This window comes from Pogoniulus pusillus, chromosome 1, assembly GCF_015220805.1.
Source record: "Pogoniulus pusillus isolate bPogPus1 chromosome 1, bPogPus1.pri, whole genome shotgun sequence".
Classification (NCBI taxonomy): domain Eukaryota; kingdom Metazoa; phylum Chordata; class Aves; order Piciformes; family Lybiidae; genus Pogoniulus; species Pogoniulus pusillus.
In genome coordinates this window covers 43,847,932-43,875,681 of record NC_087264.1, presented here as the reverse complement: position 1 = coordinate 43,875,681, position 27,750 = coordinate 43,847,932, and the positions used below count along the sequence as shown (strand labels likewise).

Here is a 27,750-nt window from a genome sequence, read left to right as displayed (position 1 = left end):
TTTTTTTGTAATTATCACAACATTATCCAATCAATACTTTATCACTTGGACAAGAAATGCAGCCAGACATAGCAACTGCAGAGGAGACCAGCAGCTCTGCACTTCCTCCCAGCCCAGAAGCATGGACAGATATATGGTTTACATTGAGGGTGTTCACACTGGAACAGGTTGATCAGAGAGGCTGTGGAGTTTACATATGAAGATTTTAAAACTTGGCTGGACACAGTCCTGGGTAATTCACTGCAGCTGACTCTGTATTGGGAAGATAGTACTTGGGACTAGATGACCTCCAGAAGTCCCTTTCAACCTCAATTCTAGAATTCTGTGATAGCCAAAGACACAGAGTAACCCCCAGCCTTTTAGACAACAAGGAAATCTCCTTTTTGACACTTTTGACTAAGAGAATGGTTGTTATGTGACAGAAAAAATAAAGTGACTATAGCCAGAGGGTTAGGGTAAATTAAGCTTAAATGTCTTGCTTCACATATTTCATTATTATATGAAGTATAACAAGTTTAGAGAAAAGCATTGAGGAAAACAACACCACAACCAACAAAAAAAGCAAACACCTTTTGTCAGAACACCAATGCTTGGTGCTGTGGAAATTTTTGGCAATATTAGAAGCAATTAAGTTCATACCTAGTTGTCTCATGTGCAGCCCAGTACTGGGAATAGTGGGTATCAGTCCTCACCCTAGAGTTTCATACTTTTGAGAGGGAAATGAGACTGAAGTTTAGACCAGAACCTGTGGTCCTGATACTTGTGTGGACCTGCACATTACTAGAATATGAGTCACAAAGAACTAAACCCAGTAAAATTAAAACAGACAAAACCAAACCCTCACATGTACATATACATATGTAGTCTCACCCATGCAAACCATGTAGGACACCACAGGGAATACAAGAACAATCACTTTTTCCTGGGCCTTACTTGGTAGCAAAGGAAACCTGTGGAAAAAGCTGCTAATACAAAATAAAAAGGAAATAAAAGAGGGGAAAAAAAATAGTTATCCTTGGTTGAAAAATGAAACAATTGTTCAGCTAACCTCCAGATGCAGGTAGGTTGGGAAGATCCAATCTGAAAAAAACACCCCAAACTACTAAGGAAGGATATTGTCAATCTTGCCAGTCATCATAGGCTATAATGCCCAGTAAGGCAACAAAAGGGCAGACAGCAGCTCTGATCAGTTTTAGAAGTCTCTAAGCCTAACTGGAAGGAAATGAACACTCAGCCCATGTACCTTAGGCACCTATGTCTGATCCATAGCACCCAAAGCACCTAAACTGTGTTCCTTATGCAGTGAATAGAAAGCCATAGATAAAAGCAGAGAGCCTAAGTTAGATCCTCATACAAAATGATGTGAAGACTTTTCCATATCAGATTGACTAGCCAAATCCCCAAAAGGATTTAGTTGGTGCAGCACATGAAACCTAGACTTCTGGACACAGAAGAGGAATCCTGAATCCCATAAATACCCTGGAAGGAGCTGCACACTTAAACGGGAGACTGACAATAAGCAGCACATCAGAAAGGGCATAGCAAGTTAATGACCTAGGCATGCTTTTATCAAAGGTCACTGAAAGTCATATTCTAAAGAACCCACCGAGGTCATGATGAGGTATAGGGGATTGGGAGTGGTATGAGGCAGACCTCATACTCAAGTTGAATTTATGTCCCTGCAAAGGAAAGACTTAAAATTCATTGGACTAGTACAAGAATGTAAATGTGAAGATGATTCTACTATCTGGTGGAGAGACCCTCCATGGAATGGGAGATACCTGTTTTCCTAAAGCCTTTCAGAAATAAAACAAAAAACCCAGCAACATCAAGGGCTTTGGGAAGAACATTTTATTGCTAAGCATATCTTTAAACAAAATGCAAATAAGAAAAGAAAAATAACCAAAACGAAAGAAGAAAAGAAACGAGGAAAAAGCAGTAACATCACGATAACTCAAAAATTCTTAGGGTTGTCCAGAAAGCAACAGGGATATGGTAGAAGCCCACATACAGAAATGCACATGTTCCCAAAAACTGTCCAATAGAAACTTACACAAAGAAAAGGAAAGCTTTAAGTCTTTTTCCCTTTAAAAAGGAAAGCAAAAAGGAAAGGAAGAAAGAAAGCAGGAAATCATTTCACAAGACTCCAAGAACAGCAATCTTTTACAGACATCAAGATATAATCAACTTCATATAGTTTCGGCCAGTTAAGTCATCTAAAATCGTGCTTTCATACCTTTTTAAAACCTGTCTGGTTTTTTTTCTTCTTCTTTTTAGTATAAAAAATAAAAAAGAGAGGAAAAAAAAAGCTCAACCTCGCGCACACGCACCACACACACACACGCACTGCAAATATCTGTTACCATGAAAGCATCTTCTCTAAGTGTTTGAGAAGGCTGCTGGCGCTTCTGTTTTTTGTCGTCGTCGTTTAGTTGTCGCTGTTTTGAATTCAAGTTCCCCTGTGCGTGTGTGTATATCTGATGACATTTCTTCAACGTCAAATATTCATGCGACTTGTAAACACCAGCAAGAGATTTCTAAACCTAAACAGCTGATTGGTTTTCATCTGTATACAGAAGTCTATGTGTCTGATATTCCAGAGTTCTCAATCCATCTTTATTGTTTTCCTCTCTGCCTCTCTCTCATTTGCCTTTTCTATTATTTTTAATTTATAATTTTTTGCACATGATAGGCATGACCATCAAACCACCTGGCAAGTGTTCTACACAGCAAGAGAATCCCTTGCACAAAAAAAAACAACACCCAAAACCTGGGATAATGTAGGAACCAAAGAGAGTGAAATAAACCCAAAAGGTAGTCCCAATTGGCCCATGAAACAGAATATACACCGTCTGAGTTGCCATATAGAAATTATACTAGAAAAACAAAAGTAGGAAAATACGTAAACAAAAGTTGAGCTTTCTTTTGTTTTTACACGAGTAACTGTGACAAAGCTAAACCACACACTCACTTCGCATTTTAAGGTTTGCTTTTCGTCTGTTTTGTTTTTGTTTTCCAAGAACATTCTCATTCCACATTAAGATCATAACAGAACTTCTGTTCCAGTCGTCCTGTCAAACATACCATGATAAATATATCTGTGTGTCTATATATATATAATTAAATTCCTTTTTCTTTATTCTTTTTTTTGTGTGTCACAGCAGCTTTATTTATTTTCTTTTATATAAAAGAGAAGGAAAAGGGAGGAGAGGGCAAATGGAAAGACAGAGATGATCTGAAATGTAAAGCTACAAAATTAAAGTATTCCATATGAAACCCAGTTTCATGTAAAAAAAAAAAAATGTATTTTGCATTCTTTTACAAGTGTTTAGCTTTTCTGACATTTATGGGTCTTCTCACAAGTTGAACTCCAGTGGTGTCTTTCTGATCTCTTTAATAAACTGATTTATAGTTAATTTTTTTTTTTTTGCATGCATTGCAATCAGTCACAGAACCAGAACCCAGAGGGAAGGATCCTTTATTTTTGCATGGGATATTCAGCCAGAATTGTTGGCCGTTTTTCAGGCATTGTCTTTTGCATCTTCAAATCCCTTTATCTGTAGCTTGGCTGTGCTAACACATACTAACTGATATTCTCAAATAAAGCCAATGACTGATCAGAATAGACCCGAACCCATCTTTTCTTCAGTACAGTTTCAAATACCGGAGCCAGATCCAAGGGAACCAGCTTTCCATGATAATTTTATTCAGCACCACCCATCAGACATTTTCACTGTGTGGTTAGCAAACAACTTACTGCAAGACAACGGATTCTAGAGACAACACAACCAGGTATGCAGAGAAAACACTATGGGTAGCTTTTGAGTTCATATATGGCAATAGTCTCTCTTTATTTATTATGGATTTTTTTTTTCTGAGATTTCTTCTCAACTCACGTCCTGGTTCACCCCCCCACACCATTCCTCTCCACCCTTCCCTCCCACGTTCCCAAAGTAACAAAAACCAAAATGAACAAAAACCAACCCAAGAAACATAAGGAAATCTAACAAAAAAACCCCAACAATCTCCAAAATAATTTATTCCCCTCCTCCAGTCTCGAAAAATCCTATGTCTCCTGGACATGGCCAGATCAGTTTGTTCAATATCTGCTTTTGGTTTTTCTTTTTCCTTCCTTCCTTCCTTTTTTTTTTTTTTTTGTTTTTTTAGTTTTTTTTGTAAGTAAACTGAAAAATTATCGATACAGTCAGGGATCACGAACATTGGTAAAGACTCACTTGGAGATATGAAACAAGTAAGCCATGAAGTCTTCTACCTTTGCAGAAAGTTCAGCGGAGGAGGAGATTTGGAGACGTCCAAAGTTCACTAACAGGGCAGAGCTGTGCGCGCCATCTCCAGAACGCTAAGTGTGCTTTATAATACATTAGGGCAGAGTTTGCTGACTCCAAGTGATGACTGAGACATTAACAGTCACTGCTGAATTTTTTTTTTTCCCAATACTTTTTCCCACAAATGATATCTCCCAATCTTGTTTGCTGCAATGGTTCTGATATTTCCATTAAATCTCATTAAGTATTTATATATTTATATATAAATAAGTATTCTTTTTTACACATAATACTCTTTGTCCTTGTTTTTCTGTTTCTTATGGCCACTCTTTGAGCTCTGCTGCTTCTCCTTTACGAGCGTGCCGTTGCTCTGGGCTGAGTTGCTGATGTAGTTCCGCGTCTCGTCCACCTGATAGGACCCCTCGTCCCTGTTCCTGTACTTGTACATGGCATACAGGAGGATGAGGATGCAGAGGGCAGCGGCAGCCACAATGCCGACGACCATCCCCGTTGTGCTGCTCGACTCACGGACCACCTCTGAGGCCCCCGGAACCCGTCTGATTCCCGGCTCCGTGGGGTTTGCTGTGGGCACATTACGGAACATGGGGGAAGTGATTAGCGGGCTCTTCAGCTTTGTGCTGTCTAGCTCATAGGCAGTGGGCAACGGAAGCAAGACTATGTCAGGCTGGGGTTTGAGCTCACGGTTATTCATTTTGCCGGCTGGCAATTTGGGTACCATCCCAGTCGAGGACGAAGCTGTGGAGCGGATCAGCTCAGGGGACAAAGACGTGGTAGTAGTCCTACCAGTTTCGGAGACTTTGTTAGGTCTAAAGTCCTTGGATTCCCACTTGGGTGCGTGTGCTTTGTAGCCACCTTCGAAGATTGAAGTGGAAAGACTCTTATCTGTTACCAAGGAGAAGGTGGTGTAAAAATCTTCATCATCAGTAGGGGGTAGGTTAGAGTCAAATGTTTCCCCTGAGCCATACCCAGATATCACCAAGCCATCATCATCACAACCATCGCTGCCTTGGTCCGACAAGCAAGGTAACCCCGCCTCAGAGGTCATGGACAGGGAATCTTTGGTGGTCTCAATAATGGTGAGGAGGGGGCGAAAGGTAGGGGGAAGTGTAATGAAAGGTGCACGAGTAGCAATAGGAGGGATATCTAAAGGGTCTTCTACAAGTAGAGGGATAACTAATTCACCTCCTGGGATGGAAAAGAGAAAAAAAGAAGATTAGTACAATTTCATGACACAATGCACCATTTTCAATTTACTTAAGGGCAAGAGAGGATTTGGGAATTAACAAAAAAGTGGCGGGGATCAAGACTCTCACCCTAACTGCACTGCTTCCCAGGGGTGCCTTTCATTCTTCCCTCCCACCCTGCTTTGACACTAGTAAACAGCATGGTCCATTTCCATCCTCTTTTAGCCTCTGCTAGGTGGTAGATACAGTGAAATACTCTGACCTGTTCGGAACCTAAAGTCCTTGATTTTTGAAGATACTCTCAAGTGACTCTGTGGACGTCCAGTTTTGGTAGTGACTTTTCTTAAGCATTTGGTTACAAGGCTGCTTAATTATTTTATGCTCCCATAAAGCAATGTTCTATAAAACAATGGATTTCACCACTCATCTCACCAGGTTTTCCTCCTTTGATTCGTTTCAAATAACATTGGCATTTCTTCTCTGCCAGTGAAGTCTGCTCACCTTCTATAGCAATTTAGAAGGGTTTCCCCATTCATTCCTTTCTCCTTGCGTTGCCGCCTGGTTTTTAAATTGTGAGAAAGTTCATGAATATCAGTGATGGAATAAGAATCATGTACTTACTGGGGTCCACGAAGGTACAGAGCTCTACTCAATACTTGTTGATCTCTTTTAAATGTTTCTTTACCACTCAGTTCAACACTAGGAATATCCCTTTCCTTGAATCTTTTGGTCTACTAATGCCATACTATCTTCATCTTCAGTTCTTCTGGATATTCCTTTGCTATAATTTAAGTAAAAACTAATATAGATTTTTATTGTGATTTATATAAGGGAATAAGGACTCCGATGATCCAAATTATCAGTTGAGCCCAGCGACGTACTGCCGCAGTTGTCTCTTCACACCTACTGTTACTTCTTGATACGCAGATTACTGTGATGAGTACTGTTTTCTGACAGGATAGCTACCTGTCTACAGAGGACTAAAAATGAGTGGACTTAATGGTCTGCTCTTGAAGCAGAACAACAAACCTATAGCTATAGCATTGGTACCTTACCACAGTATAAGCCCGAAACAAAGTCAGGGCCTCCTTTCTAAGATTTGGTTTCTGAGCAGCAATATTGCTATTTTCAGGGTAGTAGTCTTGTTTTGTCTGTGTATTTGAATGTGACTGTACTTCTACTTCTGAGCCCATGGGTAATTGACCACTGTTTTATTCTGATGTGGAGAGATAATTAATTAATTTAATTTATTTAGTTCAGATTACATAGTCTTCTGCTGACATACAGGTTGCCAGCACTATTTTTAGGGTGAGCTGTAGAAAAATTGTGTATAAATTCTCCCCTGGGGGGGTTAACTTTCCTTTGGCTAGCCTCTTAAGATAGATGCTTTAAATATAAGCTCAAGAGCTCATCTGAAACCTTAAGTGGTCATCCAGTTTTGTTGGAAGGAATGGACCTCAATAAGAAGTATAATGCATGAGAAATTTTGATTTATACTCACCACTGCTTAAGGAAAGGTATGCCAGTGGAATTTTAACTTCTAAATAAATAATTCTGGCATTACCTATAAATTAATAACTGCTAATAAACAGTTTGGCATTGTCACAATTCTGAATGGCATCAGGGTAAAAATTCAATCTATTACATGTACTTGGTTCACACTGGATATTGCCAGTGATTTCCATGGGAGTGCTATACAGAATATGGTCTAAAATCATAATCCCTTCCAAATATATTTGGGGAGCAATATATTTGAACAAATTACATTTTGAAGACAGCAATATACTTAACATTTTGGTTGAATGTGGAGAGCTGACCTAGCAGCATGGCCTATTCTTAATGAGAAACTAAATGGTGACACAGTTTCAACAATTCAGTTGTTTAAAGAGTCAAATGCATCTAGGAGGTACCAAGGGTGGAATTTAGGCCAAAATAAGAAATGTGGTGCTTTGCATACTTTCATGCCAAGCTACTTTTAAGCTACAATACCAAGGGCCAATTTGAATATTTAGTTCAGTTTCCTGAGCTTCTTCAGTATATTTGTACCACTTCTGCTACTGGAGAGAGAATGAAGAAATAAGTATCATATGTGCAAAATAATGCTAACCTCTTCAAACTACGTACAGTGAAAAAGAAAATGTAAAAAAGCAGAAAGTGTAGTCTGCCAAATGGCTGTATGACATTTTGTGCTCATGCATCTGAGCTGTTTTCTGTGGAACGTAGAAACTAGAGCATGTAATACGATTTATGTATGTCCAGCAGCCCTATCCATGCCTAGAATAGGGCTTCTATAATCTATGCAAACAGGTGGTCTCAGCATAAAGTTGGAATATGCCTCAGAGGGGAAGATCATCTGTGAGTCTGGTAAGAACTGACTAAAAATAATAGCATTTAAGTGCACATAATATCAAATTGCATGAGTGAAGAAATTAAGCTCTGGAAAGTCAGGGATAGGCACTGTGCCTCTAAACAATTTCTTAGGATCAGTGCTTTGCTGTGAAGATGTGGTATTAATCTGTGATTTTAATTCACCATCTATGACACCCAACTGGGAAAAAAAAAACAAACCACAAAAAAAAACCCAGTTTATTAACTTTTCATTGCTCACCTAGAGCTTTCAAATGCCTTTGTTTTCAAGGTCTGCTACACTGGCACACAGCATCAGCATACATTTGATCTGCTGCCCAAGGGGCCAATATTTTAGGCAGTTTAATTCTAAAGAGAAATTCTTTTGGTCCTATTTTTATTGAAAGAGACAGAAATATCTTATATCTAATATAAAGGCACTTCTTTTGCCTTTAAATCTAGGCCATTTTTTTTTTTGTTGGTGTCCAACACTTGTTGGTGTCCAAGACAATGGCAGAGTCTTTATAGTAAGCGGGGTTTCACATAACCAATGAAGAGTAGATCATGGCTTTTTGATTCCAGCAAGTCTGCTGGATGAGAGACAATAGGACACAATCAGGAAAGAATTCTACAAAGTTTTAATCTGACAGTCTATGTGAGAAGAGAAATAACTTCCATGCTAGGAAGACAAGATTAATTATATTTTCTTGTACAATTATTTAATCTCATCTCTAGTTTGAATCCAAATTGTCCAGTGATCCATACTGTGTGTACTTGTACACTAATGAAATAACAAGACTGTTTAAAGGTTCCTCATTAGGGAGCACTTCTCCATCAAGGAATTAATTTATTACATGTACTTAACACAACAGACTCTGGGGGAAGTACCAGGGAGATGTCTGTGGGGGTAATAATGGTTCTTCAGTTAAAAAAACCCAAACCTTCTGTCTCTAATGGAAGAAACTGTGAGAGTGAAAAAAAAAAAGCTGTGTGGGAGAAGTTAGCTCAGAAAAAGCACTCTGAAGTACCATATCTGGGTTCTGGTTTATAGGTGTGCTAGGAATCTATGCAAAACCCACAGCAGGCTAGGAGCTGCAGGTCTAATAGCATGCAAGCACAATGAACAGCTCTTGGGGCTATGTGATATAATTTATAGAGGAGTTAAAACATCCTTTAAATGGCATGATAAAAATGCCACTCAGTCTGAAAGAAATGTGTTATTTAAGGATAAAAGGGAATGTAAATTCTAAAAAGCTCCCAGGATAGTGTGAGAAACATGATCACCAATGCCTAGGAAGGGAGAAAAGCGCAAACTTTCATATCATAACTGCAACAACTCTGTTACTGGTACTACATTTCAAGTAGTAAGAGACACAAGGGGGAGTCTGATGCCAGGCAGATGATCAGAGTGTGTGTAGGGGGAACCATCTTTCACAAAATGACAGCTGAGGCAGCAGGAAGCTGCCTCGAGCCAGTGGTTCTTTGATGGAGAACTAGTGCCTCTTGCTCAGGGCCCAAACTTGATTTAAAGGTAAGCACTGAAAGATTTAGGAGACAAAGTGCTACTCGGCTGCCAAGAATATCTTACCGATCCAAACCTTTGGATCCTGAAAGGTTTGTGGTGGAATGCAAATGGTTTAAATATTTGGATCTCTAGAAAAAGATGATGATGAGCCCCTGAGAAATGTTTCATGACAATTTGGAAGGAAATATGTTTGAAACAGGTTTTACATTTGTATTTTCCTAGCTGAACTTCTAATTTTCTCACCGTGTCTCTCATTTGCTCCATTGCAAAATTAACAATTTGCGGCCTTGATTAGAACTTATGGTTTTCATTTCTGAATTATTCTATGCTTAAAAACATGGCAAGGCTGCTATGCAGTGGTGGCCACGGCTTCAAAAAAAAATGAGATAGATTCAGTTTATGGCTGACATAGGCTGTTTCCTGGTAGCTGCAGCTTTCTTCCCCCTCCTTCCTTTTGTTTCTTTTCTGTAGCTGTCATGCACCATTTAACAGTGCCCACTGGTGTGCTGCACGTTCAGGATTCTTTTAGCAATCCAAAGATTTCAGAAGCATTTTCCAAATTTCTTTCTCACCTGCTTTGTGTTTTCTCTCCAGGAAACGGATGTATTCCAACAGAAATACAATTGAAAATATGGTTCTCTTGACCAAAAATTGGCAAAGAGTTAGACAAAAGGGAAATAGCTAAAATGGTTTCCTCTGCAGTGACATAGATGCAGAATTAGTTTGCCTTTCAATTGTACAGCTGAACAAATTAAAATTAACAGCATAATTTATGCAGCACTGAAAGAACTGAGGTCTGTGAGGTGAAGAACCATATGCTTTGCCTGGGCTCCTCATTTCACAAAGGAAACACAGAGTGCACATATTCCTTAGAAGTTAGGCTTTAAATCTAGCACATACACTATTTTCATGGGGTTGTGCTTTTCCTTAAACTACCAAGGTCAGTTGGGATATAAAAGGTCTACTTCAGCCTTGGAGCTGCCCTGCTTTTTGCTTTATAAGCGTATTTATAGATATATAATTCATATCTCCAGGGCTGATCTCCAGTAAGAGTTCTCTGACACTGGAAAAGACAGAGTGTTAAAAATTTAAGAGAAGCCTTATGAACTGTGAGGATGTTGTGGGTAAGTCACGAGTGCAGAGGGCACCAAAAAAAAAAGAAAGAAAGAAAGAAATCAACCCTGAAAAACTATAGCAGCCGTCAGCTTTCATCTTTACAGCCATAGCTACTTCACTGGAGTCTCAGGTATCAGACCGATACAGGACAAAAGGCACACAAAGATGAAGCCTGAAAAAAAATCACCTTCTTGTTCTGATGATAAAAGACACACCCTTATCATTTCTCCTTTCTAGATGTGGCTGAAGAGCTTTTAAATGCCATCCATAAAGGTTGTACAACTCACCCATTTTGTAGGCACTTGAAATTCTGTATCCTGAGCTTGCTATTTTCATTTTACTCTTATGCTGTTCCTCTAACTCCATTTCCGGCATTACAGACTTGCCAGAGAAAATTAGTCCTTACCTTTTCCCCCTCTGTATCAACACAGCAATTCCTTATTAAATGACCGAGTTAATAAATCTCAGTCTAACGCTGTTTTAGTTAATTCTTCTTTGAATCCTCTGAGGATAAAAAAGGGAAATTATTCAGAACAGTCTCTGATTCACAGGAAAAGATGATGCCAACATGAAACCTAGTAGATGAACACTCTTAATATTTTCTACTCTTTACAGTCTGATTTAATTGCAACTGACAGTCAGTGGCAGAGAGAAAATTGTAATTTCCACAATTCAATACTGCAACTTTTAATCTCTGATATCTTTCTTTCCTTTCAGAGAATATACAGTCCTCAAAATGATTAGATAATACTTTTTCTGGTGGAGTTGGTTGAAAAGCATTTACTAAGCCCCAAAACTACATTGAAAGACAGATTTTGCAGTGCTTTCTCATAAATGGCTTAGAAGAAACAGGAAGGCACAGAATCTGAGGTGTCATGAAATCCATGTTAATGCTGGGCTGTGTTTCCTTGCTGCAAATTCTTGGGCACCTTTGTGCATTTTCAGCAAAATGGTTGTTAATATCTTTCAGAAAAGTCTGCAGGCAGAATCCCAGAGCAAAACCAAGTGTCCAGACAGGGAGCTTCTCTGAAGCAGTTGAAACATGCCCTCTTTCGTTTCCTGTTATCCTTTTAAGTTTTTCTGATGATTTGGTGACAGCTTCCTTCTCAGCACAATTACTTGTTCTGTTTCAGCATCCGCTGCTCTAGAGACTTGACAACTGAACCTAGGATACTTACTAAGAACAGCATTATCATGAAGAGGTAAGTGCTTATATGGAAGTACAGCTTTTTCTTACTTTTACTCACTGGTTTTTAAAACGTTTAATCCAAAACTCTTTCTGAAGCAAGAAAATCTTAGAGGCTCAGAGTTTGACTTTCAACAGGAAAGTGTCTGTCAAAGGTACCATTTCTGTATGACGTTAGCAAACCTGATACTAGCTAGTCACAATACAATGGGTGTGTTTACCTGGAAAGAGTACACTTGAGAGTATCATTCAAATGATATTAGGCAAATAATCAGTACTGAAGAAAATTGATAGAAATAAAACACTCCTATGGGAATTAAAGTAGGAATGATGAAGAGCTGCAGTAAGAAGACTCTCAGAGGCACCAAAATTCTAAAGTCTTTTACTACACCACCAGGCTACATACAATTTAACTAGCATGAAAGAAAGTAGCATTACTGGTGATTCATTTTGGGAAAGGGGAAATAAATCTCTAGAGAGGGACCAAGAAAGAATAAGAGCAAACTACTACAGGCTCGTTCACCCCCTCCTATGCACAGTAATCAACAATTTACAAAGAGCACATAACATAAAGGCAAATAAAAACTAATTAAAAAAAATAAAGGGACTTATACATTTGTCCTAAAACAAAACCATATACTAGAAAATAAAAATGCCACAGCAACAAGGCCAGAAAAAGGAAAAAAAACCAACCATAACGAATCATTCACTGTTACCAGCAAAAGAAAGATTAAAGCCTACAAGAACTGAAAAAAAAAAAAGTTAAAATAAAAATTAAAAAAAAAAAATCAAACCCCAATGACGTTATTTCCCTTAAAAAAAAAAAGTCATCAAAAATACATTAAAAAAAAAAATAGAAAGCATACCACATTGATTTCATAACAGTCAACTTACATCAACAAATTGCCCGCATGTTTTTTGGCATGAAAGGAAAAATTTACAAAAGAAAGTTGTGTAAGAATGCTCTTGGACAAGTAGCATTGCCACATTCTTGTAACTTGGTTTGTTTGTTTATTTTTCATTGTTTCTTAAAATCTTTTTTTTTCTCTCTTTTTTTTTTTTTTTAGCAAAACATGTATTAGTTCTTTTTTTTTTTTAAATCTTTAAATATAATTGTTTTACAACAAAGGGCGATACAGGGAGGCAACAACACATACATCCACACCACATAACATGAAAAGAAAAAAATCTTGCACCTTAACAAATTTGAACATGTTTGGTTGGTAGATTTTTTTTTTTCTACTGTTTTTTTTTTGTGTGTGTGTTTTTCTTTTTTTTTTGTTTTTTTTTTTTAAATCTTAGGCAAAGTTGTTAGCATATTACTGGTGAAAAATCCTGTACATTTAATAGAATTTACTTTTGCTCATTTGCATATCTCTCTCTCTATATATATATATGATAATTTTTTGAAAAGCAAAGTTTGTTGCTTTTTTGCCTTTTTGGTCAATTTAATATATATTTTTTAAAACATTTTCTTTTTTTTCTCTATTTTTGTGTGTGTGTGTTTTAAGGAATGGATGACTGCACATAAAAACTTAACAATGATAAAGAAAGGGGTGGTGGAGGGGAACTTATGGGAAGAAAAGATGCCTAGGGTGGATGGAGTGGGAGTGTAAAAATCTATGAGTGTACTACACAGGAGATGAAGATGATGGGAGTGAAAGTGTAAGTCAGTTGCCATGTCCATGTAAGGGCGGTACGGAGTGATCTAGCAGCATTAGAGCTTCTGGCTGTAAGGAAGGGATGGGCAATATACAAAAACAAATGAGCATATTCATGCCCATCAACAAAAAGAAAGAACAGAACTCTAACATTGACAATCTCACAAACCCTAAGCTGCAACTTCTTCAACATGCAAGTTACAAAAAAAATTAATAATTATAGTATATATATTTACATTTTCTTTAAGGTTCTCAAATTATAGAAAACAGTTAAAACTCTTCCCTACTAAAAATAGCAGTAAAAATACACAAACTAATAATAATAATAATAATAATAATAATAGCAACAACAACAACAATCACCACCACCAGAGAGTAAAACAAAAAAAACAAGGAAACTAGCTTTATGCATTGAAATTAGAACAACTTCATCTGTAGCTACCCACAGCTTTCTTCATCTGAGAATGATCTTTTCTGAAGTCCATCAAATTGACATCGGTATTCTCATAAAATTGTGACAATCATTGTTTTGAGCACGTCAAATCACTGTTCCAAATGTATTGACTGTGTAGGCATACCCCTTCCCCACTCTCAAATTAGATTGCTTTTATATTCAGATTCTCTGGAGAATCTCAAAAATACAGCTGTAGGATTCTTCCAGTGAAGTAGCTCCGTATTTAAAGAAGGAAATAGAGGGAAAAATTGCAGAAAACAATTCATAACTCTTTCGTTTCGTTTGTTTGTTTTGCATTATCTGATTGGGACAAACCAAATCTAGATAGAAATTCAACCATCGAAAACAGATACATCCAAATATAACTACACAGAGATATACTAAAAAAAAAAGCAAAAGATGGAAAAGAGCACTTTGTTCCCAGGAAGAAGGGAGATAAGAACAATTGCAGGGCTCTAAAAATTTATTTTTAAAGAAAGAATTACTCCACACATTTTCAAAGATGAATGAACCAGATGCACACATTGAAAGGAACAGACAAAGCAGTCTAGGGACACTTGCACCATTTGGATTTTTTTTTTTGGTTAAAAATTTGATTCTCTTCCCTTCTCTCACCCTCCCATATAAATTTGTTTTCAGTTGTTGGCCAAAAAACCCCACTGCCCTCCGGAATTGCTTTTTTTTTTAATAGATCCTTTTTTTCTTTTCCTTTTTTTTTTTAATTTTATGTCACTTCTTTTCAAAATAAAGATGGAGAGGGGGAAAAAAAAAAAGAGGACGTGCAATCTGGATGTACGTCATAAATAGACATAGAAAAAGAGGAAATTGGCTGAGATTGACAAATGGGTTATATAATAGCTTAATTTTACTGTAGGATGTTAATAATAATGCATGCTTAAAGTAAGTTGCATTTAGGGAAAGTAGAAAAACAGAACAGCAAGCAAGGACTTGGGGGGGGGTGTGGGAGGAGTCAGGGACAGGGTACCATCCATGCCTCTCCAGAAAGGTTAAAGCACATTCCAGCAGGTTTTCTACATTTCTAGGGGAGGTCAAAAGGGCAAAAGGGTGAGAAAGAATTGGAAGCTACGCTAGGATGCAGTTTTCGCCCTGACAATGACCTTCTATTTGGAGCGAGCACTCAAAACTCTAGAGTGCAGTCCTTATTTTGGCCCTCGCTCTCAATGGCACTCCAAAAATAAGTGGCATTTAGTTTTCTGTGTAGTCAGACTAGGCTTATTTCTGCAAGTGCTGATCAGCTGCAATGAAGGAAGAAGAACTGGTTCTTACAGACACACTTTGGTCTGCTGGAAAAGGCTGAAAGCTGGAAATGGCTGAAGCAGACATCAGCCATTCAGACATGCTGTCTATGATTGCTGCTGGGTGCCCAATTGCTAGTACTGCCTGTATGATTTTGCATAGGCAAATATGCCACTGCTAGCATTAAGACTAGTTTCTCTATGCTACAAAAGGACTTGGACTTCAAGAAGACATTACTATAAAGCCCTGCTTAAGTCTTTACTAAAACTGAATCCCAAATATTCTATGTCCCAGAGGGGTCCTCATCTTCCTCTGAATTCTCTAGGTGACACGCATGATGTACACGTTTCTCTTGCGTGAAGACGATCATCCTGACTTCTAACAAGGAACTCAGGACCCCAGCAAAACAACCTATTCTGTCTAATATCTTAGGAGAGGGCAAACATTACATATAAAGCTTTGACCTTGTCCATAATGAAATCCTCCAGGAGATGGGAAAGGCAGGCTGTAATCACTGTATGTACCTTAGCTTTCCATCAGGAATTCCAGTATGATTGATCCATAACCCATGATAAAGGTCACAGTACCACCAATCAGTGGAAGTGGGTGCCCATTTTGAGCTTAAATTTCTGAGAAGAATGGGGCTCTGCATCTTGTAGATGTGCTTATAAACAGGAAAACAAACAGGTAGAGTCTTTTGATGCTTATTAATATGAGGAACAATAACCTCTTTAAAGCCACTAAGAGATCAGTACTGGATCTGGGGAATGCTAAATAAGCATAAACCCCCCTAAATTAAATAGTTGGGATTGGGTTTAGATGCATTACTAAAGAGCGTCGGGTTCTGAGAAGAGTCCTATGAGAAGACTCTTAACTCCTGCTTCAGAAGTGCGGTGAGGCTGCACTGACAACCAGCATGGTGCATCTGTAGCTGGAATGTACCATGCCTTTGCTGGAAGACTGCACTGGACCTATAACCTACATCCCTTTGGAAAACACGTTAGCAAGGGAGAAGGTCCAACCAAAGAAAAGAAAACCTGGTCAGGGTGATCTCAGGGACAGAACGTGCAGGTTACAGGAAGCAAAACAGAGGTGTACAAAGGAATGGTGTAGACAGGAAAATTTTGAGGATTCATTCGTGCATCAGAAAAGGCTGGATAGGAACAGGAAAAAAATAATGACAGAAGTAAAGTCTTCACAGACCTCGGTGGAGATTTTTATTTGGTAAAGTCTAGTGTCCCTGGACATCACTCGCTACCAGGATTCTGAGCTTCTGGTTTAATTGTACTTAAGGAGTTTCACAAAGAAGCATTTAAGCTTTGAATTTTAATCAGCATTTGTCATGACTTGCAGCTGGATTTTCAGGGTAGTGAAATAGTCCCCTTGAGCACATTAGTATTGAGTGCCTTCTTTTTGATACAAAACGGACTGTAAGGCATGGGTCTGGTTGCCAACTGTGTGCTGTCTATATCAGACCACTCCAGCAAATATTTATGCCCCATTTGATGATAAATGCCTAACTCATTGCAGGAGAGTCTGCAAAAGCATTTTACAGCCTGAGAGATGGAAAGAACTAAAGAACCACCACTGGAACCAGAGACACTTCAAGAGATGTCATGGTTTTGTAAAGGAAATATTGATGTTAGTATAAGAAGAGAATCTGAAGAATATTAAGCAGTTTTTTTGTTTCCTTGGTCAATACAATGAAGCTTGAACAGAAGCAGAGTTTTTTGGAAAGTCTGGGTCCAGCAATTAAAGCTGAGAAACATCTTCCCTAGTCTGTTAAAAAATCTAGCAGATAATAGCTAAATCCAGATATCCCAAGCTGAAAATCAGATCCTAAGTGTTCCAGGAGAAAAACTACACAAACATTATCTTATTTAACATTTAGGAAAAAGATGAAAGATTACGAAGTGTAATCATTGCAGACTTTTTTTTTCCCCTTGTTGCTTTCAAAAACTTTAATTATAAAGTTGCATTTTTGTTCTTAAAATGTATTTTAAAACATTAGTGGAAAAGTTAATGCTTATTTCTGTATGTGTTAAAAAACAGATAATAGATGGTAAACTAGGAATGAGGGATGCATTATTGTCCCCATTATTGTCATTCTGACCTTTGGAACTTTCACATCTTCTACCACTCTTGTCCTCAGGCTCCACTAAGCTAACAGTTTACTTCTCCCCTAACACACTGAATCCCATGTTATTTGAGTTCTGTGCACTGCAACACAAGTCTATCAACATACTTCATTATTAACCAGCTACACCAGCTGCTGGTTCTGACCTAGTTGTCAAACCATACTGTTGATGGGCTTTGAATACCCAGGATTTCCTGCTGGCCTAATAATGCATCCCTCCTTATTCAGGATATTTTTCCATCTGTGTATTTATAAGCCATAATTGTAAACCATGCATGAGGCCTTTTTTTTTTAAAAGGACCTAATTAGAATGGGACCCAAGACTTTCAATGCTAAAAAGCAGCATGATTTTCACCACAGGGCTCCCAGGCTGCTGCTGTCTTTTAAAGTTTACTTTACATATCAGGCAGCCCCCTTTTAGAGTGATTTAAAACCATATGTGTTGGTCAAGAATACTAATAGTATACAAGGATACTAACAGTATACAAGGAAACTAATAGTAATAATACTTTTAGGCAGCTGATACTATCAAAATATCAGTGAAAAAGAATAAATTCCCAGTGAACTGGAAAGTGGTCATTTTCCTATAAAATATTTACCTCAAAGAGAAAAAGGTACAGTTAGCTTTGCATCAGCATTTTCTCCCTGGCTGGAGTATTTGATAGCAGAAATATATGTTAACTAGATAAGGCAGAAAAAAGGCTCTGCAAAAATCTCCACTCCAGGCATTTATCTGTACACCAAGGAGGAAAATAATCATCCCAATTCTCAGTGATTTCACCGTAAAAGAAACATATACAAAAACTGACCGTCTTGATTCTTTTCCCACCCAAACTGGTTAAGTAGACTCTGTAGCTGTTTAAAAGTTAGTGAATTTACCTCTTCCTGAAATAAATATTAAAGTCCCTAGATCCAGCAAGAAACCCTCCTAAGAGCTATAGATGCAGCACAGCTTTTCTGATTGTGCACAACTGTTGATCTGCCATAGGAGGGAAATGGGAGAAAACAAGCTGAAGGGGAAGATTATTCTATGTGACAAAGTCCCCAGAAAGAAAGCAAGTGGGGGATTCTGACAGAAATCTGGGGAAACCTCCTATTCCTAGATGGTGCTTTCTGCTTGTAGTAGCTCCCCAAGCAACCTGTTCATTCTTGCATGCTTTCTCAGAGTAGTATTTTTTCAAACATACAGCCAAATGAATGCTTGGCAGACTGCAAATAACAAATAGCTTATAGACTAATAGGAGTGCAATACTAATTTTCAAGACAACTCCTCATCCCTACCCCCAATTCAGAATATGTCTGTTCCTGTGATTCCTTTGAGTCACCCACATTAATTTCAACTGTAAAGAAGAGTATTTGGTTACCTATAAAACAACACTATAAAACACAGAGAGATTGGAACAGCCTAAGAAAATAAATTAGTTATATCACTTCCCTTGCACCAGCTGCTTGTGCTGGCAAAAAGCTCTCATTCTAAGCCTATAGGCACATCTGAAGATTGGAAATAAAAAAGCTAATCTATAGTAAGAATGTCGCCATGAGCACTACTGTCAAAGTCCTGCAATCCATCCTGTTTGTTTTTGCATGTAGGAGTTAATTAATGGGGCTTTATATCAAGGAGCTAGAAAACTATCAAATACAAAAGCACATTTACAGCTATCAGAGGTAAGGAGATCATAGGGCTGCTAAACCACCATGGCTCTCTGAAGTAAAGAATTTTTCAGGTGTCTGCCTTAAGCTTATTATCTTTGCACATTTCTCCAAACCCAGGAGTATTTTGATGCCTCCAGCACTAAGGAGCCCATCCAATACTGCTGGCCTGAAAAGATTTTTCCCATGCATCTCTACTCAACTGTCTTTTTCTCCTGGGAGAAGGATCTCATGATTTTAAAAAGAGACTTAAGATTGACATTTATAGTCAACCCAGCTACAGCTTTTTTTATGTAAAGCTAAACTTATTTAATCTTAAAAGTCAGTCACGTGGGAGAACTCTATATGAATCCTGAGAGATTATTTTTACAAGCACAAACTGGATCCTCATAGTGACAAACTCAGTAGTAGAACTCCATCCAGTAATTTGAGTGAGAGCAAGGATAATTTATCATCTTTGGTCTGCAGTCATGCAGCCCATGTTACCTGTGTATTTATGTCATACTAAAATGTAACTCGGGGTCTTCAGTGTATACAGTTATGAAGGAATCAGGTAAAAATACTGACATCAGTTTGTTTGAATGCTAGTGAATACTCCACAAGTACCAAATTCCTTCTTGGTAGTTGTATCCTAAGTAGTCTTACGCTGTCAGACCAGCATTTAATACATTTTAAAACCTGTACCCAGGACACACAATCAAGGCAACTCTCAAGTATGATAAGGAATCACTGAGCACATTTGTATATGAAACTTGCTGGTGATAATTACATGGGAAAAAAGAAGAATTTTGGAAGTGCTTGAACTCATGACTGAATTTGTGTCTGTGCAAAGTAGGGTATGCCATACTGAAATTCTTGGTAGAAATTGTGTCTATTTGGCTGCTATACAAATACTCCCTTAGGTTTAGCTAGGTGTAAGAGCTAAGAACTGAAGCAACATAGTCAAAGTCATTTAGAAAAGCTGTGATAAGACACAGACTCGTAAGCACTTCTTCCAAATAGTGGCTTATCCAGTGGTACAGCCCTGATCATAATGTTACTCTTCTCTGGGTTCTGGATGCCAAAGGATGTTCTTTTTGCTGTGGATTAATAGGGAATAATATTATTCCCATATCAAAAGTAAACAACCCAAGAAAACAGGTAGTTCCCATAGTGGAAGTTAACTCGTCACAGTGCAGAATGCCTCTGGGGAATTAACTAGCCTGGACAAAACTCTGAAGAATGCTGAGAACGGTACCTCAGTGCTGGTTACTGTATGCAAAATGCTGTAGATATGAGTTACTAGAAGTTTTTGATCTGTAATTTTCCTCATGCTACAAAACTCCAGAACTGAAGACAGGACCTGCATTTTTCATCTCAGTGAAAAACAAGCCAAAATACTCCTCAGAATTACTACGTGTTGCCTTACAGCTGTACTGAAAAGCTTAGGTCAAGTTCCCCATCACCAAAATAAGCTGATGTTGGGTACGTTAAGACTGTTTAACTCCTGGTTCACTGGAAAGGGGAAAAAGTGCTACTGATGAGAAGTTCACTACCAAGTACACTGCAGATAAGCTCTACCAAATTACCACTGGGAAGTAGTAGAAAACCGTGGGTAGAAACACTGATATTGAGTAAACATTAATAAATACAGACACTCTTCCTTTGAGAAGGAAAAAAACTACGAACCTTTGAGCCCTCCGTTAGGTGGTTCTTTCACATCAGTTCAGAGGATGTGAGATGCTCTTTCCTTTTCATTGTGCTAATGTTTAAATGCACCAGAATCCCCTTGAGACTTCAAGCAGAGGTGTTTTGAAACAGAATGGCAACCACTATTAAACTGTGCTTTGAAGTCAATTCTCCTAGTAGGCAGCACTTGTAGCGGCATCAGAAATACAATAGAGCCAAGTAATGTATGAACTGTCTAGCTCTGAAGCACTGCAGGGAAGCCCTTTGTATAGGAGCTTTCAACGTGTGAGCTAGTTCTGTCTATCATTTGGAAAAGACAAGAGGGGATAGTGCTGCGATTCAGGCATTTTGGGATGGATTTTTGGCAGGACTTGTTTGTTTGTTTCTATGGGCAAGTTTAATACTAGCTGGGAAGTAGGGAAGCATAAAGACGGGGCCGTTTTTGCAGATTTCCTTTTGAAAGTTCAGGATTACAGTGGCAAAATGCTGCTGCAGGCAAGTTTGAATCCTCTTTTTCAACATTGTGAACTGGAATAAACTCTACTGTGATCCAGAAGCCAAAGCTTTAAGCTGTTTATCAGAGGTTGCATTGTAGCAAAAAAAAAAAAAAAAAAAAAAAAAAAAAAGAGCTGAGAATGGTACTTGCTCTGTTTTCCTAACAGATTGGAGACAGTTCTCTTTCCAACAGTTAACCTACCTCAGTATCAGTAACAATGATGATACTTGAGGCTGTATTTCAGAAGTACAGGTAAAGACACTATGCCCATGAATGAAGGTGAGGAACAGTACACCACAATTCTTCAGGTCAGTTCAGACTTCAAGGACAAAATCTGAACAAAACTTCAGGACGACTCACTTCTGCTACGAATTAATTCTGTATATCTCACTGTTCAGTTAGATGGCTCTGGCATCCTTTCGCCCTTATCGTCACATCGTGATCAGGTAACATATATGCCACAATCACAAATGTTTAATTGTTTTCTTTGTTAGAGGAGTTGGAGCACTAAATTGTCATAATGTGCTGTTCTTTTGATTGAAAAACCCAACAGTTGATATCCAGAGACCAAGGCAGGTCAGATTGCCACAGAATCACAATTTAAAGAGATATATAGTCATACACTTTAGTATGTTTACCATATGACTGCTTAACTTATTACCTGAAATATTTACATTTACATTTTAGGGTTATTGTTAGAAAATCAATGATGGGATGGCTCCGTGTAGTTATTAACTATCACGTCTGAGCTTCATAGCTTAGCAATTCACAGGAGCATAACAATCATGAATACCTGTGAAATGAAAGTTAGCTGCAGATCAAGTCTAATAGGATGGAAAGTTAATTAAAAGAAGCTAAAAAAATTATCTTATCATATTAGGCTTTCCTCTGCTATGAAATAAGACATTATACGCTTAGATTTTAATAGGAAAGTCCATTACTTTCTCATGGAGTCTAATTTCCTTTATCTGTATGAGCCACAGTTTTCTCATGCAGATTATTTTCCTTCTGATGAATTCATTATTCCTATTCATATTCTTATTCTAATTGATGGTCTTAAGCACAATCCTACCAGATGCAACTGGAAATACTATGTTAACTGAATAAATGCTTAATTTGGGTAATTCTGCTATTGACAAAACTTGCATCTTTGAACTCTGGCAATGAGTTTAAAAGGTGCTCAAATTCTAACCTTATCGCCATGAGTTTACTGGCTTATCAGGGTACTAATGACCAGCACTGCTTTCAAGTTAGAAGAAAAGTTTCACCTTAAAAAGGCTCATTATAAACACTTGAGTCTTGTCTGGGTGCTTGCGCTTTTGCAGTAGGGCAGACACACAGACCAGTGTCATGGTGGAGAAAAACACAGAGACTTGCCTGCTATTCTTAGTGCCTGAACAGTTCATGCTAGTCTGTCATGGTAAATTTCAGTGTTTAATGCAAAGTGGCTTCTTCTCACAACCCTTCCATGCAACCGAGTTATCCATCTAAATGAAAGCATGCTAGGAGTCAAATTATCTAGTGCTTAATTTCTACTACATGTTACACAAGAACATGCAAAGTACATCTTCCTTTTCAGCTGCTCATCATTTGGTGCACCGCTCCTGGTATGTGAATGCTCCATTTTCAGAAGTTTGTCTGATTGTTTATTGGCTAAGGAATCCACTCAAATAAGTAATTTGTATCTAAGTCACCATCACTGCACTGTATTTCCATCACAATTCCTTTTTACTATGTTATTTCATTGTCTGGTAATTTAGTAGTGGTAATGTCAGCTGAAAAATACAGAGAAGGAGAAGCAAGTGGCAATTCAAATTACAAAGAGAAGCATCCAGCCCAGAAGCACTAAGCCTTGGAACAAGATGACAGTTGTAGGTGCTCTGTCTTCATAGGTAGGGAAGTATTGCATGTAGTTAACTGTAAAACCACCTAATTTCTGCTCTACCTCAGCCTCACTTTTCTGGTAGAAAAGTACATTGTACTTTTAAAAGCTCTGTCATGGGTTTCCATCCTCATTACGCCTCAATGAATGCATCTCTGACTTGAAAAATATCTGATCTATTGCCAGCTTCAAAGATATTCTTCATGCTAAATCTCTACAAACCCAAGGTTGGGGGCTGAGAATCCTGCTCAGGTCTCCTATCATGACCTCTAGTAAGGAAAGACTGTAAGTCAATGAATGTTCTCAGCAAGCTTATATTTACCCTGTCACCTTCAGTGGTTTTACAGACATGACTGACTGAATTTGTAAATTAGACATGGGCAAATGATTCTAATGAAAAAGAAACAGATTTGAACTCAGACCCCAAACCCAGTACTGAGTGCCTTCACAAGGACTAACAAGAATCAAACCAAATATATCCAGTGCACTGGCCTCTGAAAGCTAATACATGTATCAGTGAGAATGAGGAAAGACTATTTGTTTGCTTATCTAAAGTGTTCAGACATAGCTGTGGGTGAAATAGTTCCTTTTGCCTTAACAAATACGGATTTTTATATTGAAAACCTGTATTTTATTCAGAAACATTTCATCCCCTTTATTAGCAAAATCCTTTTAACCTCAGCAGTAACTTCTTCACCTACCACCACTGCAGCTGTTGTGTGTCTTACAAATCCTTTCCTACACGCAACTCTCAAATCTCCATGTTTCTCTCAACTGAAGCTTGTTAGTGAGTCATGTAAGGAAGCATCCTTCTAACCTCTTTTATTTATAACATGATGACAACAGTACTGACCTCTTCCTAAAGGTCTGAAAAGTTTTTTTAATATCTGCTAAACATTTTGGTGCCCTGAAATAAACAATGCTGCTCAAGTACTAACAGTACATTTCTGGTCAAACACAGTGTCTGACACATAGGGCTGGGTCATATAAGACCAAGAAGGTCCAGAACAACATGCAGAATGAAAAATGGCAGTTGTAATGACTTTGAAGACAGAACAATATTTACTGCACAAAGGGCAGGTTCACCTCTGCTGCCTTCAAGAATATTCATGTGTGGAGGTACTGTTGTACGAAGTGGCCTCAAAAATGTAAGTGGAAGTCAGAAGCTGCACAGTCTCAGAAAGCCAAAAAGTTTTTCTCTTGTATTTAAACCACACAGAACAAAGTAGAGCACTGTAACAAAATACAGTAAAATGTGTAGATGACATACACCTGAAAAAACCCCAGCTATTGTACTCTATGGCTGAACTTCGAAATGCTCCAGCTAAAGTCTCTCCTCTGTTAAGCTATACATATTTTTTTACCAGACTGTGATTTAAGTTGCTTCTATATAGTGACTTTTTCCCTCCGCCCCCACATATACTTAACTATGCATACTCAGCTGCAGTCCTACAAACGCTTCATTTCTACTTTCATTGATTCCAGTGAAAACTGAAGGCACTCAGCATCTCATCAGGCTGCCAGTTTTCCCAGCCTTGTGGTTAATGCAGTTGGTAATTATGCGTGCAATGCATGCACACAGGAATCTCCACACAATTCTTTGAATTTTTTGACCATGAAAGTATTTAATTTGCATCCAAATTCCTAACTGCTATGGACATCCAAGTGCTGACTGCCTCCTTTTCTGAAAGAAAAATCAACATCCTGTCCATAAATGCTCTAGACTGAATGTTTGGATGGGAGTTATAAACAAGTGAGGAGTGCAGTGAAAGACTTCTGCCGTTGGTATATTAAGCCTATTATCAAAAGTAGTCTCCTAGCTATTCCTTACACATGCAGTTTTATTTTTTGCCTGCATGAAATGAACCCATTCACAGCTTTCTGATTTGATGCTCAGTTCAGTTCTACATCTGAAACTTAACAGGGTGAGTTGCTACACACCTGCAGCAGTTTCACGCTGACAATAATGCTTACACTCATTATTGATAACTTACATTAGCACTAACTGAGAGGTAGAGCATGTATGTGAGTTGTTTCTTACAGCAGAATCACAGAGACTTGAAATGTGACATGCAGGCCATCTCCTGGGGACCAACCAATACAGGATGTCACCAGGACTCTGTTTTCATACTTCAGATATTTGCTAGAACTATCTGAAATCTGTCATTGTGTTTTGCAATTTAATGATACTCCTTTTAAAATATGCACACATATATATCTATGCATTACATGCATATAGGTGTGTCAATACACATGCATGCACCTATGTATTATTTTTCCCCTTTAATTCCTTTTTCCAGCACCTTTTCCAGTGCTCCAGAGATGCAGAGCTCGAATTTCTTGGCTTTTATAGAAGGGAGCTGCATTTGCTATCCGTTAATCCTCTGATGCAGAGAATCGCTTTCCTCCAAATCAGTTCCCTATGCTTATTAAGCTTTCCAACTATTTTCAGAACTCAGACTAGAAGGAGAGGCTTCACTGTAATGGTGCAGAGAGATAACAGTGCCTCTATATGCATCTTTGTCACTGCTACCTCTGAAATGGTATGTACAGTTCTATGCATTTCTTTACCACAAAACAAGATAAAACAAAAGACAAAGCCAATAAAAGAACTGCTGTTCAACAGGGAACACCAATCATTGCTCTAAGCTGATGTCTGAAATCTTTAACTTCACTGTGGATAGCTCAATCGTTTTGCTTTGCGTTTGCTGAAATCCCCCTTGAATATGAAAATTAATGCAGTACGACACACCGCAATAAAAGCTGTCATTGCCCCAACATGACTAGATCCCCAGAAGAATGACCTCCTGAAGTGTATATCTGACAGAAGGTTGAACAAATCTGCAGGATCAAAATGCAACATTTGTTTAAAAATGAAGGAGACGTTAACTGAGATTTGAAAGTGAAAAAAGAGCTAAGACTCCAAAGGTCTTATTTCAAGTCCTGCCATATAGACAGTCCTTAAGGGCTTGGTCCACAAAAGGATTAACTGCCTCTTGTCGGCATATACATCTATAAATTTAGGTCTATGAAGCAAATGCTCAGCTGCAGAAATATCCACAAAGCTCCTTTCAGCTACTGGAAAAATTATGTCAATGCAGCAATGAAACGTTGTTGGAGCTATTGGACATTCACACATGTAGTCATTTCCAGGGTTCGGTTGCTAGAATTAACTTAAAATAAGCATGTTGGATGTGTACTTGCCAACAGAGGTTAAATTTCAATAAAAAACAAGAAATGACATTGCTTTTATAGGAATATTGGCAAAAAAAAGTAGGTATCAATACCAACCAATATTCCAAATATTGATTAAACTGAGCTTCCACAAAATGTCCAGTTTTAGAAGTACGCCAAATAGTTCTTACCTTGTTTGGACCTCGGACTTCTAATTAGTTAGCTTTAATGGGAGCTAAGAAAATTTGGGTTGGAAAATGAAACAAAACTGTTCAAGTTCTTCAGGACACTTTAAATATTGCCACATGAATATAGCTTTATTACCTGAGAAACACCAAGCCTTGAAGCTCTTAAGTTTCTTAAAACTATCTGAATTGGCAGCTGACTTTTGGACACTTGCCACCTACAAGACAGGCCAACAGAAAACTTGCACTTTGTCATCAGAAAGGAAGGGTCATCTGGGAGGCAAAGAGTAAAAATGAAGCACCAGAAGAATAAAGAAATCTAAGTTCAATAGCAAATAAGGTATGTACAACCAAGATCTGTGTGATCTGCCATAGGTGATCCTGCTCTGGCAGGGGGGTTGGACTAGATGATCTCTCAAGGTCCATTCCAGCCCCTGACATTCTATGAAGATTATTTTTTCCTGTGCTATCAGTTCTTTGTGTTTGCTGTAGAAAGCACTACTGGAACACTCACTCTGCAGCAGAGAACTGCGTAACTTCTTTGAGGAGGTAAACCCAGGTTTCCCTTCCTGCACAGAGGAAGAGTTACCACTAACAGAATGAGCTAGACCCACAAATAGTTGCTTTCATCTTTAAACAATCTTGTTAATAGAATAAAGGTGCTCCAGGCACAACATTTGCACTTTGTTTTACCAGCTGTTTCTAAAAATATTGCCTTAGTAAAGGAGACTTTTTCCCCCCTCTCTCTAAAAAATAATTCTTTCTTTGTTTTTCTTTTCCAAGGGAAAAGTGATAGATATGGAAAACAGCATGTGTGGGAAAGATCACATAGCTTCAGGGATGGACTTTTACCACTGCTGCTCAAAACGTAATGAAAACCTATAAATGAAACAACCGAAGACGCTGAAACATACTTTGATAAATGTAACTAAAGAGTTTATTCTTCTAACACAATTGGTACAGAGCTAGTAACAGATGTTTCCTGTGGAGAAATGTAAGTTCTAATGCTCTGGAGAACCTAAGCAGGGAAAAGGAAGCTTAAAAACTGAAAAGGAGTAATAAAAAGCTCCCAAGGTAGTTAAAGGTGAAGGTTACTAGTCATAATTTGAGAAATAAAAAGAAGGAGAAAAGTGTAATAAAATCCCCTCACAATACTTACGACTACAAAATGTAAGTTTACTTTGTTTCATAATATGACACTTCATTAGGATGCAAAAGTTAATTTTCCTTTTTTCTTCTTTCTTTCCAAACAGCATTGTTTGAAAAATGAAAAGGCACTTTAAAAGGGAACTTGAGATTTGTGGTTTAGGAGTCATAATAACAGTTTCTTGTCTGGGATTACGTTAGGGCAGTTCAGAGGAAGTTATATGGAATCCCCACAGTACTTTGCCAACTCCAAATCTTTTTTCATAAAGTGAAGAACTAGGGCACAAACATTTTCAACTACCTTCCAGTCTCTGTATTTCTTCTGGGTTCATATGGCATGTTAAGCACGCAAGGCAAAGGGCAGAATTAAAAATCT

At 38.1% G+C, this 27,750-nt stretch overlaps 1 protein-coding gene and 1 long non-coding RNA gene across 35 annotated transcripts in view; one reads left to right on the top strand and one right to left on the bottom strand.

Annotated features, from left to right (window-relative positions):
* LOC135179338 (uncharacterized) overlaps positions 1 to 19,066 on the top strand; it is a 47,979-nt gene extending 28,913 nt beyond the window's left edge. The window contains exons 2-3 of one of the 2 annotated variants that reach the window (XR_010303985.1): positions 11,612 to 11,680; positions 18,944 to 19,066. This is a non-coding gene — a long non-coding RNA (uncharacterized LOC135179338). Of the gene's footprint in view, positions 1 to 11,611; positions 11,681 to 15,361; positions 15,669 to 18,943 lie in introns of those variants that run through there. The other variant, XR_010303984.1, reaches the window with a different exon arrangement.
* NRXN3 (neurexin 3) overlaps positions 1,837 to 27,750 on the bottom strand; it is a 1,092,565-nt gene continuing 1,066,651 nt past the window's right edge. For 13 of the 33 annotated variants that reach the window (XM_064150720.1, XM_064150776.1, XM_064150786.1 and 10 more), the window contains one exon: positions 1,837 to 5,492. In XM_064150720.1, the coding sequence (XP_064006790.1) occupies positions 4,567 to 5,492 (926 nt within the window). In that variant the 3' untranslated portion in view covers positions 1,837 to 4,566. Of the gene's footprint in view, positions 5,493 to 13,194; positions 13,395 to 23,729; positions 24,103 to 25,998; positions 26,502 to 27,750 lie in introns of those variants that run through there. The other 20 variants (XM_064150984.1, XM_064150823.1, XM_064150832.1 and 17 more) reach the window with 6 other exon arrangements.